The sequence below is a fragment of the Octodon degus genome, unplaced genomic scaffold (assembly GCF_000260255.1).
Source record: "Octodon degus isolate 3935 unplaced genomic scaffold, OctDeg1.0 scaffold00037, whole genome shotgun sequence".
Classification (NCBI taxonomy): Eukaryota; Metazoa; Chordata; class Mammalia; order Rodentia; family Octodontidae; genus Octodon; species Octodon degus.
The window spans coordinates 5,149,378-5,168,897 of NW_004524613.1; the positions used below are offsets into that span (position 1 = coordinate 5,149,378).

At 50.6% G+C, this 19,520-nt stretch overlaps 2 protein-coding genes across 3 annotated transcripts in view; one reads left to right on the forward strand and one right to left on the reverse strand.

The window, feature by feature from the left end:
- Positions 1-2,023: 2,023 nt before the first annotated feature.
- Map1lc3a (microtubule associated protein 1 light chain 3 alpha) lies at positions 2,024-3,650 on the forward strand. Of its 2 annotated transcripts, XM_023714788.1 has the most exons (5): positions 2,026-2,239; positions 2,530-2,585; positions 2,683-2,789; positions 3,026-3,195; positions 3,452-3,650. In XM_023714788.1, exons 1-4 carry the CDS (start codon positions 2,200-2,202, stop codon positions 3,186-3,188), a joined length of 366 nt encoding a protein of 121 aa, XP_023570556.1. In that variant the 5' UTR covers positions 2,026-2,199; the 3' UTR covers positions 3,189-3,195; positions 3,452-3,650. The 2 variants fall into 2 exon arrangements, with proteins under 2 accessions (XP_004630888.1, XP_023570556.1); XM_004630831.2 differs by having other exon boundaries at positions 2,024-2,239; positions 3,026-3,650.
- A 162-nt stretch (positions 3,651-3,812) lies between these two features.
- Positions 3,813-19,520, reverse strand: part of Pigu (phosphatidylinositol glycan anchor biosynthesis class U) — a 139,132-nt gene continuing 123,424 nt past the window's right edge. The window contains exons 11-12 of the mRNA XM_004630832.2: positions 15,302-15,444; positions 3,813-4,252 (exon numbers count right to left, since the gene is read on the reverse strand). Of these exons, the coding sequence (XP_004630889.1) occupies positions 4,139-4,252; positions 15,302-15,444 (257 nt within the window). The 3' untranslated portion in view covers positions 3,813-4,138. The remainder of the gene's footprint in view (positions 4,253-15,301; positions 15,445-19,520) is intronic.

The following is a 19,520-nucleotide window of genomic DNA, read 5'->3' on the forward strand; positions in this document are numbered from 1 at the left end:
GTGTGTGTGTGCGCCGCCAGTTCAGCCCACCAGGGGGCGAGGTTGGCTGGCATGTGGTGCTGGGGGATTGAACCGCGGTCCCTGTGCTTTGCTAAGCTTGTTCTAAGTAGGTGCTTTAGACCACTGAACCATCTCACCAGCCCTGGCTTATACTTTTTAAAACTACATCTTACCATGTAGTTCAGGCTAGCCTTGAATTATACAGCCCCGACTGGCCTCCAACTTGTGGCAATCCTCCTGCCTCAGCCTCCTGAGCTCTGTGCTTTAACAGGTGAAGGTAAAATACATTTTCTATCTCTGGTATTGCACTATTTATGTACTGTCCTTCTTACTCTTTTTCTCCTTTCTGCCTGCTACTATATCTTTAATACCATTTTCTGAAGTTGGCAGTGCGCACTTTTCATTTTCTTAGTGGCCCCGCTTATAAGTTCGAATACTCAAGCCACTGATCAGTGACTCCTCCTCCTCCCCCACAAAGCAAGTTCCTAGACATTTTAACTCTATTTTGCTCTCTGGCTTTTTCAGTCCTTCCATTCCATGCATGTTGCTTTATGTTCCACAAATTAATAATCTCTAATATAGAATCCTTATTTACATTTCATTACTTAATTTGCTCACCATTTTCACTTAATTTCTTTTGGGTTACTTACCCTTGTTACTTAAGCACATCCTTTAAAAATTGTTCAGGCTGGCCGTGGCAGTGTACAGGTGTGTCCCCAGCATCGCGGAGGCCGAGGCAGGACTGCTGCTTGCAGCCAGCCTGAACTACAAGTGAGACTCTGTCTCAAAATACATAAAAAATAAAAAGTTGCAGCATTTTTTAAGCAATTTATTTATTTAATATTTTTGGTAGTGGGAATCTACTGGGAATCCAAGTCAGGCCAGGCCCCAACCCCCGTTTTATTTTTCCCCCACTTAACTCTTCAAATCATTAACAGCTGAGTGGCAGTAATTTCTCATGGCTTAAAGCTAACATTACATTTTAGCCTGGCTTCAGATGCTGCTCAGAAGTCTATTAGTGTAAGTTTTTTCTAGTTATGCTATCCTTTTTGGTAGGATTTTCTGAGCCAGCGTCTCCTATATAGCCCAGACTGGCCTTGAACTTGCTGTAATCCCCCTGCTTCAGCTTCGCAAGGGTTGGGATTACGGGTCATGTGCTACCAGGCCCGTTTTTGGTGCTTATTCTACCGAGCCATCTCCCTGTCATTTTTTTTTTTTTTGGTCAGATTTAAAATCTTTTTTCTCTACAGAGTCCTCCAAATGCAGGACAAAATATGTGGCTGCTGATTCCCTGCCCTGGATCTTATGTAAGTCTCTTGTCTTTACAAATCAGCTTTGGGTGTCCTTTGGAACTGCCCTTCACACTGTCTCTTGTACACTGCCCACCACCCAAGGGTCTCCGCTTAACTGCCTTTTTTGCGTGCGTGCAGGGTCTCACTACGGAGGTCGGACTTGTAGTGACAGTGCTGGGATTAGATTTCAACGCCAGCTCAGCGCGCCCAGGGCCGGCCGGCGCGGCGCGCGGTGCGAGGGATCGAGCTCGCGCCCCTGCTCTTGCCTAAGCAAGCGCTTAGTCCGCAGAGCTATACCGCCGGCCCTAACTGCTTTTGGTTTATCCTTTGAGTGATTTTTTTCCATCTGTGTCTAACCGCTTTTTTACCTCACCTCCTGCGACCTGCACTACTCCGTCTCTGTTCTAGAATTTTTCAAAGCCTGGGCTCCTTTCTTGCCAAAGCCTGAAGCTGGCGCCGCAGGTACTCTAAGAGCGCCGACGGCGCTGCCTGCGGAACCGCGCGGGCCGGCAGGCCGGTCGATCGCTTGTGGGGCTCAACCACAGCACAGACCTAGGCAGAGGCCAGGGCGCAGCCGTGACGTCACAGGAGTGTGACGCGCCCCGAAGCCCCGCCCCATGAGCCACACGCCGGGAATCCAGGCTCTGCGCCGTGACGTCACGTGCCCAGGCGGGCGGGTTTTGCGTCGGCCCAATGGGAGCGGCGCGCAGGCCTCCCCTTTAAGGAATGTTGTGACCTGACGTCACCCGGGCGAGTTACCTCCCGCCGCCGCCGCCGCCGCCGGCTTCAGCGCCAGCCCCGCAGCCCTTGAACGCGAGCCCCGGAGCCCCCGGATCCCCGACCTACAGCCGTATTCCCGAGCCGCACTCCCCAAAGCCTCGGCAGCGCGCCCCGCCGGGCCCGCGCGATGCCCTCAGACCGGCCTTTCAAGCAGCGGCGGAGCTTCGGTGAGGCCCTAAGAGCGACCTGCGATAGGAACGGGGTCCGACCGACCCCGACTGGCGCAGTGACGTCAGCCCTGTGACATCAGGCGCAGTCGCCCCCGGCTCCTAGGCCCCTTGGCCTTAGCGGGGCCGCCGGCTTCTCCACCGTGTCCCTGCCGGGGGCTGTGGGCCGGTGGCCCCGGGGGCGGGCGCTGGGCGGGCGGGGCGGGGCTGGCCCGGAGCCGCCCTCCGGGACTGTGGGGCGGAGCCGCGGGAAGGCCTGGCCTGTGGGCTCACGCAGACGCCGTCCACAGCCGACCGCTGTAAGGAGGTGCAGCAGATCCGTGACCAGCACCCCAGCAAGATCCCGGTGAGTCCTGACCCCGACCCCGACTCCGGCCCCGGCCCCAGCCCGCCCCCACCCAGGCCGCGCCTGTGCTCACATCTCCCGCCTGCCCCACTCGCAGGTGATCATAGAGCGCTACAAGGGGGAGAAGCAGCTCCCCGTCCTGGACAAGACCAAGTTCCTGGTCCCCGACCATGTCAACATGAGCGAGTTGGTCAAGATCATTCGGTGCGTGAGCAGCAGCCGGAGGGGCTGGGTGGGGCAAGGCCATGGTCTCAGCAGAGAAGGGATGTGGTCGGGGGCATGGGAACTGGTGCTGGAGCCGTTTTTGGAAGCCGGCAAAAGTCAGAGTAGAGGCTGAAATCAGTTTCGGCGCAGAGGCGATGGTCACTAGGAGCTGGGATGAATGGGTGCAGGGTGGGCCGGGAGGGTCGTGCCCCTCAGCTGACTCTCCTGCCCCTCAGCCGCCGCCTGCAGCTGAACCCCACGCAGGCCTTTTTCCTGCTGGTGAACCAGCACAGCATGGTGAGCGTGTCCACGCCCATCGCAGACATCTATGAACAGGAAAAAGATGAGGACGGCTTCCTGTACATGGTCTACGCCTCCCAGGAGACCTTCGGCTTCTGAGCCAGCAGTAGGGGGGATTGGTCTGGGAGTGGGGGTCCGGGTTGGGCTCTGCCCAGGGAGCTCCTGGCTCCTGAACTGAGCTGCCTCGCCCCTGGTGGGCTGGGCAGGGATGTGGCCCCCAGTTAGCTGGCACCAACCAGCCTACTCTGCCTCTGGGAGGGTGCTGGAAGTTATGTTAAGGTTGCCCCTTTGGGTGCTGGCTGGGTTGGGGGAGGGTGGGGAGTAGCCCCCGGCACCCCTGCTGTGTGGTTTGTCTTTTTTAGGCCCTTGCCTGTCTGCCTACCTGCCCCTCACCCACCTGAGGTTCTGCCCCTGCCTGGACCTGCCTACCCCTGAAAGACTGGCCCCTGGCTCCCCCATATCCATGTGGGGCTCCCCCCATCACCACGTGGTATACGGATCTGTGGTCATTGTCCCTCTGCAGAATAAAGATTGCTCAGGCCTGCCTGGCCCTCCGCCTCCAGCTGTTTGCTTGGCCTAGGGAGTGCTGTGGGGGACTATCTGTATACACCAGGCTCGGCCGCAGCACAGGCCGTGCTGGTGGCCTTGGGACTCCCTGTGAACATGCACACTTCTGTGTATACGCTGGCCACACTGCAGGCCAGGTCGGATGTGGTCTCAGAGTAGCTGTTTCATAACAAAAACATTTATTTAGTAACAACAACTTGTTAAGTCCGGCTGATCTGCTGCTTACCCCCTTTCCTGCCTGGGAGAGAGTTCCTTGGTGCACAGAGCCACAAAGGAGGCGCCAGGTGATATGTTCCCACCTGTTCCCCACACCTGTTCCCTTGCTGTCAGCCATGGGTCCCTACTGGTGCCAGAGATTTGTGACTGTAGGCTCCAACCTCTTCTTCCCAAGGCCTTGCCTGCTGGCAACACTGGATAGGGGGCCTGGCCAGCTTCTGGCCCTTGCCCACTTGAGGTCCAAGCAGCCCTGTGTCCAGCCAGGCCTACTTGAGCACAAGCATGGCCTCTGTACCGTCTTTGGCAGTCAAGTAGAGACCGTGTGTGAGGTAGTACTCCCGTCGCAGGAAGGCGTAGAAGTAGTCAGAGATGAGCAGGATCTGGAGGTGGGGAGAGAAAGCATGTGAAGGCCCCTCCAGGGTAAGACAGGGGTTAAGAGATGGGAGCCCTAATCTAGTGTCTTCCATCAGACGCCCAGCCTATCCAGGACCAAGAACAATGCTCTGCCCAGGGACACGCCTTCCCAGGGCAAACACCAACCCTGAAAGACCTTGCTGGCCCTTGGCAATTACCCATGCTCCACCTCCACCTCTTACCCTTCTACCCAGCCCCTACCTCCAGACTGGTGGGGTGTGAGCTCTGTGCTGTGTCCTCACCTCTCAGTGTTGGCACATATTTACACAGCCAGGCCCTTACCAGGTGCCCTATTTACCCTGGTCAAACTGGCTTCTGCCCAGTACCTGTGCCCCACCTTCCATCCAGAAGCCCAAGCCATAGACCCACCTGAGTCAGGCCCATCAGCTGTACCTCTGGACTTCCAAGCCCACCTTCCATCCCCACAGTCCCTACTCTGGAAAAGCCACTGTCATCTAAATATCAGCAAAGCCTTGTCTTGGACTCCCTGATATCAAACCTGCTTTTCCACTGTGTTCCCTGGCAGCAAGGGAGCTTTGCTCAACACAAATCTGATCACAGTGCTCCTTGGTGAAGGTCAAGCTCACAGGGCTCTGAGGCCTTGTTTTTCTTTTTTCTGTCTCTGTCTCTGTCTCTGTCTCTGTCTCTGTCTCTGTCCCTCCCTCCCTCCCTCCCTCCCTCCCTCCATGTGCTGGGATCATAGGCATGCACCACCATGCCCAGCTTTGAGGCCTTGTGCTCAGTCCCTGCCTACAGTCGTGCACCACCCTCTCTGGGCCATCTCACTCCCCTGCAGGTGGCTGTGGTTTCCTCTCCCTGGAACGTGCTCTCCTCCATCTGGTCAACAGCTGCTTGCCCTTCAGGTTTCAGGAAGGATCACCTCCTACCCCAGATTAGGTCCTGGACCTGTTAACCTCTGGGGATTTTTCTGGCACAAACTCATCGAGTATAATTTTATATTCTGCGTGACTGCCTGATGATGGTCCTGCTTCCTGGACAGGAAGCTCCATCAGGATGGGCTCTGAGTGGTTGTGCTACTGCAACCTCTCTACCCAATTCAGCCTAACTTCTAGGCCACAGAATGAAAAGGAACGGCAGGGTGTGGCAGCACACCCTTGTGATCCCAGCACTCAGAAGGCTGAGGCAGGAGGATCACTGAGTTCAAGGCCAGCCTGGGCTACACTTTGTCTCAAAAGGAGAAAGCTTAACTTACTGTCATCCTCATGGAGGTCCAGAGAAGGATCAAGGATTTGCCAGGCTCCCTGCACATTAGACCCCAAAGGGTTACATACCCATTTGGCCCAAGCTGCTCAAGACCTTGGTGCATGAAGCAGGAAGGCCAGGGCCCAACCCCATGCCAGGCTGAAGGAAAAGGCACTCGCCACTGCAGGCACAGTTCTGAGGCAGTTGGCTTCTCTTGGGAGACACTTGGCCAGGGGCTTGGGACAAATGTGAGGCCGAGCTGAGGCTGGAGTCCAGGCCTCCAGAACCTTTTCCCAAGGCTGGAGCAGCTAAGCAGCATTCAGAGGGGCTAATGACACTGATGGTCTCAGGTTACCACCTGCCGTTCTGTCACCACAGAACCTCTCTGATGATTTCATAGTCCTCCTTAGTGAATCAGAAACACTTGGCCTAACCTGACTATCAGCTGGACTAGTGGTCATGGACCCTGGACAGCAATGTGCCTGGGGCCCGGGACTCTGGGGATCAGCCGACCAGATAGTTCTGAGAGGGTGCTTAAGGGCAGGGGCAGGAACAGTCACACAAAGGCTGACCTTATACCCTGGGCACCCTTCTCAGCCAGGCCCCAAGATGCCCCATATGGGAAAGACGAGCCTGATCCCTGAGCTAGGTTACGTGAGGGGTGGGTGCAAAGTCACAACGCATAACCAAACAAAATGAGACAACTCAGCGTCACAGGACAATCTGCTGGCTAAAGGAAATAGAACTATTAGATTATCAGGTGGAATTGTATGAAATTGCTATTTTTGCAGGTTAAAAATGTTTGAAGGGCCGGCCAAATAGCTCAGCAGATTAAAGCACCTGCAAGCAGGCGCAGGGGCCAGGGGTCCCCTTGCCAGCCCCACCTCCACCCCCCCCCCCCCCCGGGCACACCAAGACAGCAATTGACACTGGGCATGGTGGTACGTGCCTGTAAGCCCAGCTCTTGGGGGGCTGTAAACAGGTGGATCATTACCGTCTGACCTAGTAGTAAGACCCTGAACACCCTGTAGACCCTTCCCCAAAATTTGAATATTGCAATTACATATGCTCCAAGCTAACAGAAAGAAAATGAAGTAGGGGCTGGGTGTGGTGGCACACACCTGTAATTTCAGCGCGCAGGAGGCTCAGATAGGAGCATTACTGCAAGTTCAAGGCCAGTCTGAACTACTTAGTAACCTTGTCTAAAAAGTGTGGGGAGGGCTGGGGAGATAGCTCAGCAGCATAAGCGCCTGCCTGGCAAGTGCGGGTCCTGAGTTTGATCCTCTGTGCCACAAAGAAAGAAAAAAGAAAATTATAGACTGGGCATGGTGGCATGCTTCTGTAATCCCAGCGGCTTGCAGCCTGAAAACAGGAGAATCACTACGAGTCTGATCTACATAGTGAGACCCTGTAAACTCTGTACTAAAAAAAAAAAAAAAATTTTTAAAGTGGGGTAAGAAATACAAATAACAGAATAAGAATATTAGATCTTACTAAGATCTTAGCTATTCTTTTTCCTATAAGCTTTATGCTTTAAGTTGTACATGTATTACCTTGTTAAAAATGAAATGTAAAACAACTAATAAATGAATCGGGGCTGGTGAGATGGCTCAGTGGTCTAAAGCACCTACTTGGAACAAGCTTAGTAAACCACAGGGACCACGGTTCAAGCCCCCAGCACCACATGCCAGCCCGCCCCGCCCCCTGGTGGGCTGAGCTGGCCACACACACACACACATAATAAATAAATAAATGTAAAAATAAATAAATAAATAAATAAATGAATCAACACAGAAATATGAAAAATTTCCTTCAGAATTCCAACACAAACTAAACTAGATAAATCTTTCCCTCTTTTTTTTTTAATTTTTTATTTATTTGTGTGTGTGTGTCTGTGTGTGTGTGTGGCCAGCTCAGCCCACCAGGGGGCGGGGCTGGCTGGCATGTGGTGCTGGGGGATTGAACCGCGGTCCCTGAGCTCTGCCAAGCTTGTTCCAAGTAGGTGCTTTAGACCACTGAGCCATCTCACCAGCCCCTCTTTCCCTCTTTAAAAAAAAAAAAAAAAAAAAAAATCCAAACTATTGTGGGGCCTTCCTCTTCAGGGGGAAGGCGCTCAGTTCTTGCCCACTCCTCTGCGCCAGGGTGGATCAGACTTGTGGATGCACTTCCTGCTTGGAAGCAGGGAAAAAAGAAGAATTCTCTGGCCAACATCTTAACCAAGTGCTGAGGGTAAATGGCACACTGCCAGCAGCATCTAGATGGGATGTGATGAAAGGGCGTCTTTCCTGGAGATGTTTCCTAAAAGCCCAAACCCCAGTGCACACATCACACATGGCCTGGAAGGTGTTCAGTGTGACCCTGCCAGAGAACCTCATGACTGTCACAGTCATAAGACAAGGAAATTTGGAGGAGCAGAGCAGAGGACCCTGGGATAGTGGCAACGCACATGTGCTTAGCAGCCCCTAAGGTGGGTCCCAGAAAAGAGGAAGGCATGACTGGAAAACATGAAACCCCACTGGTCTTCAGCTAACAGTGCTGTTCCAGAGTAGTTTCTTAAGTTTCACACACATACTGTGTAAAGTAAGGTGTTAACACAGGCCAAGCACTGCAATGCAGCCTGCAATCCCAGCAGGCTGGAAGATCACAAGTTTCAGCCCAGCCTAGGCGATGTACTGATTTTGCAAGAAGACCCTGTCTCAAAAAACAGAATTTTTTTTTTTTTTAAAGAGCTGAGGAGCTGGGCGTGGTGGCACACTCCTGTAATCCTGCCTCCAGCTCTGGCCCCAGAACCACATAGGACCGTCACTCTGGAGGCATGTGCTGGTCTGTGCCCTCTTGGCACTGCCTTCCAGGGACAGCTTGGTGGGACCGAGTCTCCCTCTGGGCTGTGATGGAGCTCATGGAGCAGTGGGTTAAAGGGTAGCAGGGACAGAGAGGGTGAGACTAGAAGGGGAGTGACATCCCGAACATGCTCCACTACAGGAAATGAAAGTCAGATGTTGGGCTGGCCAAATAGTGGATTAAAGTGCCTGCAAGCAGGCACAAGGGCCGGGGGTTTGATCCCTGGGCCTGCAGTGCCAGTCCTATCCCCGGGGCATGCTGAGATGGTGATTGAGACTGGGTGTGGTGGCGTACACCTATAATCCCAGCTCTTGGGAAGTTGTAAACAGGCGGATCACTACTATCTGATCTAGTAGTGAGACCCTGAACAATCTGTAGATCCTTTCCTAAAATAAAAAAAAAAAAAAAAAAAAAAAAAAGATGCCACATTGACACATCTGTACTAGCTTGTTGGCTCTAGACCAGTCATATAATTCCTTAGCACTACTTTATTTCTTTACAAATATTAGGTACCTGCTAAGCACCAAGCACTCTGCTGGGAATAAATGAGATGCCCAACTTCTGAGGTGTCCACTGTGTGTGTGTGTGTGGGGGGGTGGCTAAAGAAAATCAGGCAGGACAGGGCAGTGTGACAGGGTCAGCTCTGGGGTTCTGAAGGGAACTTGGAAAAGATACTTCCTGGATATATGGGAGCAAGCGGGTTCTAGATGTCAAACCTGGGGGAGGAGAGAAAAGGAGAAAGAAATGGAGGGAGGGAGAGAAAAAGGGACGGATGCTATGGACACGGAGGCCAACTGAGAGGCAATTCCAGATAGGAGATTGATTTCCTTTGGGTACAGCGAAAACTGAGTTCTGGGTAAGGCTCAGTGTGCTAAAGGGTTGGTGTCCAGGTGGCCCCAGAGGCAGAAGGCGGAACAGCCAAAGCAGGGCCAGCCTGCTATCTGTGTGCAGGGAAGGCTTGGGGCTGGGCCCTGTGACAGAGGCCACCAGCTGCAGAGCAGCATTGCAGACTCCATGAGGCAGGGCGAGGCGAGCACAAGCAAGGGGTCACTTGGACACTGACACCGAGCATGAGTGGGGTCCTTGGGACCACCGCCTGGGTAAGAAAAGGGATCGGGCTCTGTCCTGCCTCAGGAATCCAGAAGGACACAAGCCTGGCTCTGATGAAACAACTGGCACTGGAGGTTGGAGTGTACAGAACTGGGTTAGATCATTGCTCATGAAATGCGGTTTCATCTCAAGCCATTCAGGCCTTGGTAACTGAGTCACTGAGTAGTCTCCCTGGTGCTGAGGGTGTGACAAACACGACCACAAATAAATATGCCCCTTCTAAGCTTGGGGACTCTGGGTGAACCTCTCACCCCAACTCGCCTCAGCTTCCTTAATTGCATATGAGATGATGAAATTGTTTTCCTCCAAGGGTTGTTATGAAGATTAAATGAATTCCTTATAGCAGCAGAAAAAGGAAAATAACCTACAGGGCTGTCAGAGGAGAGTAGTTACACGGAGAAATGTGCTCAGTTCACAACTGCAGGACTGAAAGAGGAGGTTCCTCCTATGAGCAGGGAAGGTTGCCAAGGTGTTTTATTTTTTTATTATTTATTTATTTACTTATTTATTTTTTGCAGAATCGAGGATTGAACTCAGACCCTTGCGCTTGCCAGGGAAGCGCTTATTACTGAGCCATCTCCCCGGCTCCCTCCAACGTGTTTTATTAAAAGCAAGGAAAAATTATCCTTCCTTTGTGATACCTGTAATAAAAGTCTGCACGCGCACACAAACCCACACCAGTGGAACTCCACCGAAGCACACAAGTACGTGTTTGCAAACACACAGCGAGAGGTGCAGAAGGCCACTCAGGCACGTGCTATAGATAGTCATGCCAGGGACCACACAGGGCCAGACTGCCTCGCTCCCTCAAGCGTGAGCTACCGTTAATTACAACTGTAAGGAAGATTTCCTTGTTTCCTATTTTTAAAGTTATTTAGGCAGATGAGATACTTTATCATGCTCTTTTAAAACAATGTTGGGCTGGTGAGATGGCTCAGTGGTCTAAAGTACCTACTTAGAACAAGCTTAGCAAAGCACATGGACCACGGTTCAATCCCCCAGCACCACATGCCAGCCAGCCCCGCCCCCTGGTGGGCTGAGCTGGCCACACACACCAAATAAATAAATTAATTAATTAAACAAAACAAAAAACAAAACAAAAACAAAAAACAAAAAACAATGTTCCTTTTACTCATACATCATCCTTGATCACTATTTTTCCTGCTCCGGTCACCAACCCACAAAGTAAATTTTAAGAAAAGAGGCAGGAAGTCATCTGTTCTCCTCACAGTTTGGGGACTGAATGCCAGTTGAGGGGAGTTTACTTTGGGTATTTGAAGGTCATGATGTCCTTGTATTTCCCAGGTCAACATGCGATTAACAGCACGAGGACCCAGGTGTTATTTCAATCCACTAAACATCCGATGTGGGATGGGGTAGGGACAATCACTCTGGATTTTGAGAATGAGAAACTGTAGCAGACACTAAACTACTTGTTGAAGGTCACAGAGTGAGAAGCTGGAGGGGGACCTCCAACTGTCAATCCCGGTGCTCTTCTCTCTCCCACACAGGCAGCACCCATGCACACCCCCACGGATGGTTTACTGCTGTCATTTCCTGTTACTGACTCTAAGGCACAACTGTAATTAGCAAATGATGTGTGCCACATGCTGAAAATATTTAATATCCCTGGGGAAGAGGATGGGGCTTTGGAACAGTTGTGCCTGCTGGCGTAACTCATAATCTACACATAATTTATTTTGTAATAGGGTATGGAACTGATCAACTCAAATGGAGCAAGACTTTACCAAAAACTATCAGCCAATGGAGGGATGGCTCAGTGGTCTAAAGCACCTACTTAGAACAAGTTTAGCAAAGCACAAGGACCACAGTTCAATCCCCCAGCACCACATGCCAGCTAACGCCGCCCCCTGGTGGGCTGAGCTGGCCACACACACACACACACACACACACACATAAATAAAAATTAAAAAAAAAAAAAAAAAACTATCAGCCAAGATATCCTCTATATTCCATACAAAGCTCCTATTTTTGGCAAGTTCTGGATCCCTGCTTGAAATCTATAGTCACCTGGGTCCCCGGACAGCTGTGACCTGCCTGACTCAGGGAGAGGGGAATGAACCTGGGGACTCCAGGCACCTTCCCAGGTAGATGTTGATTATACAGTAGGCTGGGGCTAGGAAGATAGCTTGGCAGTCTGAGCGCCTGGCTGGGAAGCACAGGGACCCAGGATTGATCCCTGGTACTGTGTTGAGCAGGCCCCCAGATCCCGGGTATGCTGTGCTGGCCCTGAAACTGGGCGTGGTTGGCGCATGCCTGTACTCCTCGACTGGGGAAGCTGAGACGGGAGGATCAGTACAAGTCTGAGCTGTGTAGCAAGACCCTGTGACAAATAAATAAATAAATAAATAAACAAACAAATAAATAATAAATAGCAAGCAGGCTGTGTGACAGGGACACGACATAAATGCCAACTATCTGAGGGGAAGCACCAACAAGGCCATGCAGAAGCTAGTCACAGACTTGGCTGTGCAGGCCATTCAGAGACCAGAGATGGTAGGGATGGAGCTGCGAACCGACCCCAGCCAGAGGGGGTGACCTGCTCCCCTCCCCCTCCTTCCCTTCACGCTCTCAAAGTCTGAAAGGTCCACTGTCTACCCCCATCCTCTGATCTCTCAAATGACCAGACTACTGGCCACCCAACGAAAGAGCCAATCCTGCTCCGTGGACTCCTCCAGCAGCTACTCTGCATATCTGCTCAGGAGTCACACGTTACTCTCCTTGGCTCTTTAGTTCATTCATTCATTGAAACTCCCGCTAAGCAGCTGCCTGTGTCAAATACTAATCTGGTAGTTAGGGACCCTGCAAGGCGGTGGGGGCAGACAGGCAGATCACTACCTTCACAAAGCAATCAGGGAGGAGCGCAAGTTACAGACCAGGTAAATGCTGTGAAGGAAACAAGTAGAAGGCCAAGAGACAACACAGCAGATTTCAGAAAGGGCCTTTCTGAGAGAATACTGAACTCTTAATGAAATTCTAGAAGTCCTGTATTTACATTCCGTGGTTCCAGGCTAAAAGGCAGGGATAGCTGGGTGTGGTGCCTCACACCAAAAATCCTAGAACTTGGAGGCTGCAGGGCAGGAGGATCACTGTGGGTTCCAGGCTATCTTGGGCTCTACAGTGAGTTCAAGACCAGCCTGAGCTACATAAAGGGACCCTGTCTCAAAAAGTAGGGTGGGGCACGGACACTATAACCTTGAGATGAGAAGGCTCCCCTACCTCAGTCATTTTCCTGGACTCCACACTCTGCATGTCTGCCACTGAGCAAGTGCCCCACCTGACATGTCCCTTCTGCCATCTGGCACCAGCAGCAACTGAGCTCCAGCCCTATACCCCTGGAAGTATTTGACCAACTGAGGTTGTCAAGGAGGCCAATGATACATAGTGGATACCTAATAATCTGCCAATTTAAGGAGCCCATTGGGTGGGGTGGCCCATGCCTGTGATCCTAGCTACACAGGTGGCTAGGACAGGTGGATGACTTAAGGGCTGAATGGGTGACAAAGCAAGACCCTGTCTCAAAAAAAAAAAAAAAAAAAGAGTACCTGGACCCCTGCAGGCTGACACAGCCTGTTGGTGATATCCTTCAGTGACAACATGCATAGGCCCTCTCCTTCAGCAAATCCCACCACCTAGAATCTATCTTCAAAAATACTGGCATGGGAGTAAAAGAACATGGTATTTTCATTTCAAGTAGCAAAATAACCAGAAGGAACCTTAATGCCTAAAAACATGGGTTTATTTGGTCAAATAAATCATGGTGCCTCCAAACTATGGCATATGACAGAGCCATTAAAAGAATGCTCTCAAGATGAGAGCACTGGGCTGGGGAGATAGTTCAGCAACATAAGTGCCTGCCTCGCTAGGGTATTTTTTTTTTTTTTTTAAATACCTGAGTTCCATCCCTGGTATTAAGAAAAAGAAAAGAAATGATGAGATCACTAAGTGAAAAACCCCAAATGAAAAAAACACTTCATCAAGCAGGAGTATCCTTGGGAGTTCAAGACCAGCCTGGGCTACAAAATAAGCTCTCAAGGCCTGCCTAAACTGCATAGTGAGACTCTGCTTCAAAATTAGTGAGACAGACAGAGACAGAGACAGAGACAGAGACAGAGACAGAGAGAGAGAGAGAGAGAGAGAGAGAGAGAGAGAGAGAGAGAGAGAGAGAAAATAAGACACTGCCCAACCCCAATTCCTTTCTAATAATTCGGTCTCTCCTGCCTTTAGGAGCACCTGACCAAGTGCCAATACGCCCTTGCGATTGGTGTAGACCCTTCCCTCAGAGGGACAATCACAAGGGAAAACATTTGTTATATGGCAAGTTCCACAGACACTTCATAGTCACTGAACAATATTTCCCAACTAAAACTAGAGACTCAGGACAAGAACAGGCCGAGGACAACTTCTGTGAAGCTCATTAACCTCCCAAGAAGCACAACTAGGCCCAGCACCCTCACCTGCCGGCCACTGGCATGCAGGGAAAAGGAAGGAAATTCCAGCAAGACAGAAGAACCAGGGCAGACTTTTGCTTTCTTCAGACAAAAACTGAAACTTGCAAACTCCTGCCACATGAGACATAGGCAGGAAGCGCTGCCAGGACACCGGCCTCCGTCTCGCTTCCTGCTTGCTGTTCACAATCCAGGACAAATGCCTGGACGACAGTCCTTGCAGCAGAAATGTCCACGAGGAAATGCCAATCCCAGCACTCTCTGGAAAATCTAAAGGCCCTTCTTTCCTCACAGCAGTTAATCCTGGAGGCAGAACTCCCCTGGGGACTGGCCTCTGGCATCACTCATCTTTCCTGTAACCTGGCTTTTATCTTGAGTGCTGTGCACAGCAAACGCCTGGCTATGCTGATGGCAATTGCAACAGGAAGTAGAACAAATGCTTCTCCTAAGACTTCAACATGAAGGACCTGAAAGAAGGCACCCCAGTAGACCAGGAAACTTCAGGAAGGGTAGGCCAATCCACAGGTTTGCTAGGCCCTCTGCCACCAAAACTCTGGCAGAATGACCCAGAAGTCTGCTCATTTTTTAAAGAGACAGGGTCTTGCTATTCAGTTCAAGTTGGCTTTGAACTCACTAGGTAGCCCAGGCTGACCTTGAACTGATGGCAATCCTCCTGCCTCAGCCTCCCAAGTGCTGGGAGTATGCCACCACACCCAACCTGTCTTTTCTTTGAAAAACAATCAGTGACATGGAACTGTGACAGTTACCATAGGGAAGCTGTATTATTAACAGACTCCCACTGAGGACTGCGATGCTTGAGCTGTTGCTCTTGGAGCTGAGGGACAGACTTTCCCCAGCCGAGGAAGGGCCAAACTCCTCACTGGGACTCCGCAGGCTGTGCCCCCACTTTCTCCTCCCCATTCCACCCAGCCACACAGTTCATGTGTGACTCGCCCAACCCTGCCTCGGTCCTGCTGTCCTCGCCCCGAGTGCCTTTCCGTCCCTCCACCCTACCCTACTCGGTGTATACACTATAGGTGCCACACTCAGTGTCAGCAAGTCAGGCCTTGCTCACATTTGCTTTTGGCCTTTCTGCTGATGCTGGGCAAGAGACATGGAGCCTCATTTATAGATGATGCCAATCATTTATAAATCAGAGACAACAATGCCTGTTGCTGGGCTTGCTATGAGGATTCAGTAAGGTGACCAGCTCAGCACAGAGCCCAGCAGCTCTGCTCTAACTGCCCTCCCCTCTGCCTGACTGCGAGCCACGTGAGGGAGAAGCGGTCACTCCTCCACGTCCAAATCCCCAGGATGTGGAACCCCAGGGCTTGGCTGAATGCACGAGACTACAAAATGAACCCCTGGCTCCGTGCTGCCGTTAGCACTTACCTGCCCGACATTGAAGGTCAGAGTGATGGCATAAAAGAAGTTGGAGTTGGCACTTCCTGCATAAATCCAGAGATGCCACAGGACAGGGAAGAGCAGGGAGCAGACGATAATGATGCAGGCAAGGACGAAGATGTTCCGCAGGACTGCAAAGACACAGGGTCACAGTTAGGCCTGCGCTTGGGCTCCAGCACACTCCCTTTGCTGGATGGCGCCACAGGACAGAGGCTGTGGGAGCAGCTCACGAGGCTCAGAGGCACTGGGGCACCAAGAGGCAAACCTCAGCTCCTGATTCCATGGTCCCTATGCCCGCAGCTGGTGGGAGCGTCTAGGTTAGTCTCTGGTCCCAGGGTAGACACTGGTGGTGATGCCATGAGTGCCTCTAAAGTTTGCAGACACACCATTTCAAGAAGACACCCAACCTCAGAACATCCAAGAGTAACTCCTCCCTCTTCCCATGCAGGCGCCATCTGGCCGCACGGAATCACAGGTGGGAAGCACAGCCGGAAGCAGACAGCAGAGCTCCGTGGTGGGTCTCAAGATGCCACAGTTCTGGGGTCTCAGAAACAGGTTTTTCCATCATTCTTCACTGGTCCCCCCAGGTCCCTTTCTTGCTCTTTATATATAACTCACTCTCCCTTAGACTGCCATCAGCAAATCTGTGTCTGACATTCTCCCTGCTTGGCATCACTCCACGCTGAGCTTCCAGGGAAGTCCTGCCACATGGAGGTGCTGCTCAGGCAGGCAGGCAGTGTCTAGCTGGATAGGAAGTCCTAGCCTCTAGAGACCTGGGTTAAAATCCTTTTCTGTCACTTATTAGCAAGTGTCTCTAAGTTTCCTCATTTCTGTTTTTTTAAATGAAAAACATTTTTATGTTTCAGAGCTAAAATACCTATTGTATAGGACTATAATGTAGATTAAATAAGATCCATGACAAACTGGCATAGATGTATGACTGTGTGTACTAGTTTTCTATTACTGCTATAGCAATTTCCCCCAAATGTAGTGGTTTTAAAGAAGAAAATTTATTAACACACAGTTCTAGGGGTCAGAAGTTTGGAATGGGTCTCAGGGGCTGCAACCAAGAGTCTGGGCTGGGCTGCAATCCCTCCAGAGACTCTGGGGAGAACACATTTGCTTGACTCTACCAGCACTGGGGCTGCCTGCACTCCTGGGACCCTGATACTTCCGGCTTCAAAATCAGGAATGGAGACTGACACTGTCTCCTAGTGCCTCCCTCTGACCTCTTTTTCTTCTGCTGTTTCTTTCTTTTCTTTTTTCTTCAAATAGATTATTTTTTTGGACCAGTCTTAGATTCACAGACACTAAGCTACATCTTCTACTTCTGATGATTCTTGGGATGATTCTCAGGCCCACCTGGATAATCCAGGATACTCTATCTCCTTCACATCCTTCAAGTCTCCTCTGTTATGTAAGGGGACATATACACAGGTTCTGGAACTAGTGATCATCTCTGGAGAGCAGGGAGACCATCTGCACAAATCTCATTTGTTTCTTTTAATTCAAGAGTTATCAGGATTATGTTATTATTCCTATTTATATTGTTTAAAACTACTAAATATTATTTAAAATAAATTAATTGAAAGAACACCTTTCTAAAAAGAATTCTAACTCCTTTCTGATCCTGACCTTCAGGAAATCCCTTCTGTAAGCCAGAGGTGTTTTGTTTTGTTTTGTTTTGTTTTGTTTTTTGGCAGAACCGGGGATTGAACTCAGGCCCTTGCGCTGCCAGGGAAGCGCTTATTCCACTGAACCATCTCCCCAGCTGTAAGCCAGAGTTTTGGGAAATTTAAAGGATGGAGAAACTCCCAAATATTCAGGCAGTTTGTCTCAGTTGTGCAATGACTGGGCAGAAACTGGACGGTGACTAGCTGACAGATGATTCAGCTCCAGCTGCAAAATGAAATCCTGGCTGGGGAAGGAAGCCCCACCAGGACGGAGTCAGGGTCTCTAGGGTAGGGCCAGGCACCCGCAGGGCTTCACACACTTCCTGGGTGATCCTAGGAGGCTGCCCGACACCCTGACAGTCTGCCGAAGAGCTGCCACTGTCTATGGAGTAAGAATAGTAAGAAAAGCAATTCATAGTCTGAACTACATCCTGGCCCCAAGATGACTGCTGCTGTTGTTACTGTTGTTTAAAAAAATCCTCTTTTGTCCATGAAATCCCACAATTTGGACAATGGCCGAGGGGACTTACAAGTTCCTCTTTTGTGATATGAAATTTCTGTGGTCCTGGGTTATCAAAGTTGGGAGTTCAAATTCCTGACACAGGTCTCAGTGGCCTCTCAGAGACGCTTCTACCTCTTCTACTCTAGAAGCAGAGAGGCCAAGAAATGGGATGTTTATACTGAGGGTCGTTGCTGCTGTTATGAAACAATGTGAAAACCCCAAGAAAAAAGAAATCTGCTCACCATGCCTCTGCTCCAATACTATCATTTCTAATTCTCAGTGGTTCTTCAACCCCTGGAAATTTCTTTTGCTGAGAATACACACTATTTCTAAAATGAAACTACTGGTACCTGACGGATTGGGTTGGTTTTTGGTCCTGTGCCTCTAGCCAGGGACAGAAACTTTACAGACGAAGTGACAGAAAAGTACAAAGAGGAGAGAGGCTCACACATAGCTTCTGGTCTAGAAGTGACACTTGACATTCCCATGTGCTGGGAGGACCAGCATCCAAGTGGCTTCTGGCCTGTGGTGACCTCTGCAGGAACACAGAGCTGCCACTCACTCCTGCTGGTAATAGGTCAGAAGATTAAAGCTACATGCCAGAGCACGTGGAACTGGGGACCTGGGGCACAGGACAGCTTGTTCTGGGCAACAGGAGGCGTCAGAGATGACCACGGCTGAGGAAACGAAGGGCTTGCCCTGCATCAGATCTGCGAGGCCCCAAGGAGTCAGGTTCCCCACTGCACTCACTGGGAGCCCTATCCAATTCCTGGCACTACCAGGGACAAGCTGATCCTTCTGGTGAATCACTTTCCTTCTCTCTGTCTTAGTCACTCAGAAATAAAAACCGATTTGAAAAGTCCAGTCTTATCAGGAGGAGCATAATGGGGTTTCAAAGGTCAAGGTAACATTTCTCTTCTTAAACTACAGACACGGGAACTTACTATGTAATTATTCTTCAGGATTTCTTCCTTTTTTTTTTTCCTCCCCTTTAAGCAGTATTTGGGATTGAACTCAGGGCCTTGCTCACGCTTAGCAAATGCCCTACCACTGAGGTACACCCCAGCCCTTTCATTTTATATTTCATTTTTTGAGATAGGGTTTTACTAAACTGCCAAGGCTGGCCTCAAATTTGTGATCCTCCTCCCTCCATCCTCCAGGTAGCTGGGATTACAGGTGTGTGTCACTTTTCCTGGCTTATTTTATTAATATTCTTTTAGCTCTGTACAATAGTACAACACACAATCTACTCCAGCCCTTGGGGAGCTGTTTCTACAGCTGGACCCCGCAGGCTGGCTCTAGCGCCACCAGCACGCTGCCCCTGACACAGGACCGCGCATCTGTCTGCTCCTCCTGGCCCCAGCTCCACGGAAGCCAGCCTCCAGGCCCATGTCGGGGCAGAGCCAGTTTCTCTTTTCCTCCCCACTGTCCAGTTCAGGAAAACTGAAAGGTGCAGCGAGACCAGGCACACAAGCACTGGATTCCTGCCGATATACTGCACCCATGAGGCCCGAAGACCGCCTCAGTTCTCTGTTCAGGAATGTCAAGGCTCAGGGTGGAGGATGAGCATCGCTGGTGGAGTGACTCAGAGCTCTAAGTCCCAAACGCCAGCACTCCTTGCCGCAGGTGCAGCGCGGGTGGCAACCTCCTCTGTGTAGGAGCTGAGCTTGTAAAGTTCCTGCCTGGCCAGCAAGCTACAGCATCTATTTCATCACCCAGATTTCTGGAGCCCTCATCTTTCTTCTTTGTGCCTCACTGCCCCAGAGGACACAAAATAATTTATTTCAAGTTTTGGAAATTTATTTCAGTGAGCTTGGCAACAAGCCTGAAGCTTGCATAATGCAAACATGTAAGTATTACTGTTAATGATAGCCATAGTGCTATTAACACATTTTCTTTCTCAAACTCCCATGAAAGACAGTCTTCTCATTTGATTTTTGTTTTGTTTTTTGAAACAGAGTCTAGCTCTGTCATTCAGGCTGCCTTGAACTCACTATGTAGCCTAAGCTCACCCTGAACTCATGGCGATCCT

Excerpts from the sequence above, each read along its gene's own strand:
- Map1lc3a (XM_004630831.2), top strand. The coding sequence starts at position 2,200 with ATGCCCTCAGACCGGCCTTTCAAGCAGCGGCGGAGCTTCG. Across the intron at positions 2,586-2,682 it reads AGCACCCCAGCAAGATCCCG|GTGATCATAGAGCGCTACAA; the intron begins GTGAGTCCTGAC and ends CCCCACTCGCAG. Across the intron at positions 2,790-3,025 it reads GAGTTGGTCAAGATCATTCG|CCGCCGCCTGCAGCTGAACC; the intron begins GTGCGTGAGCAG and ends CCTGCCCCTCAG.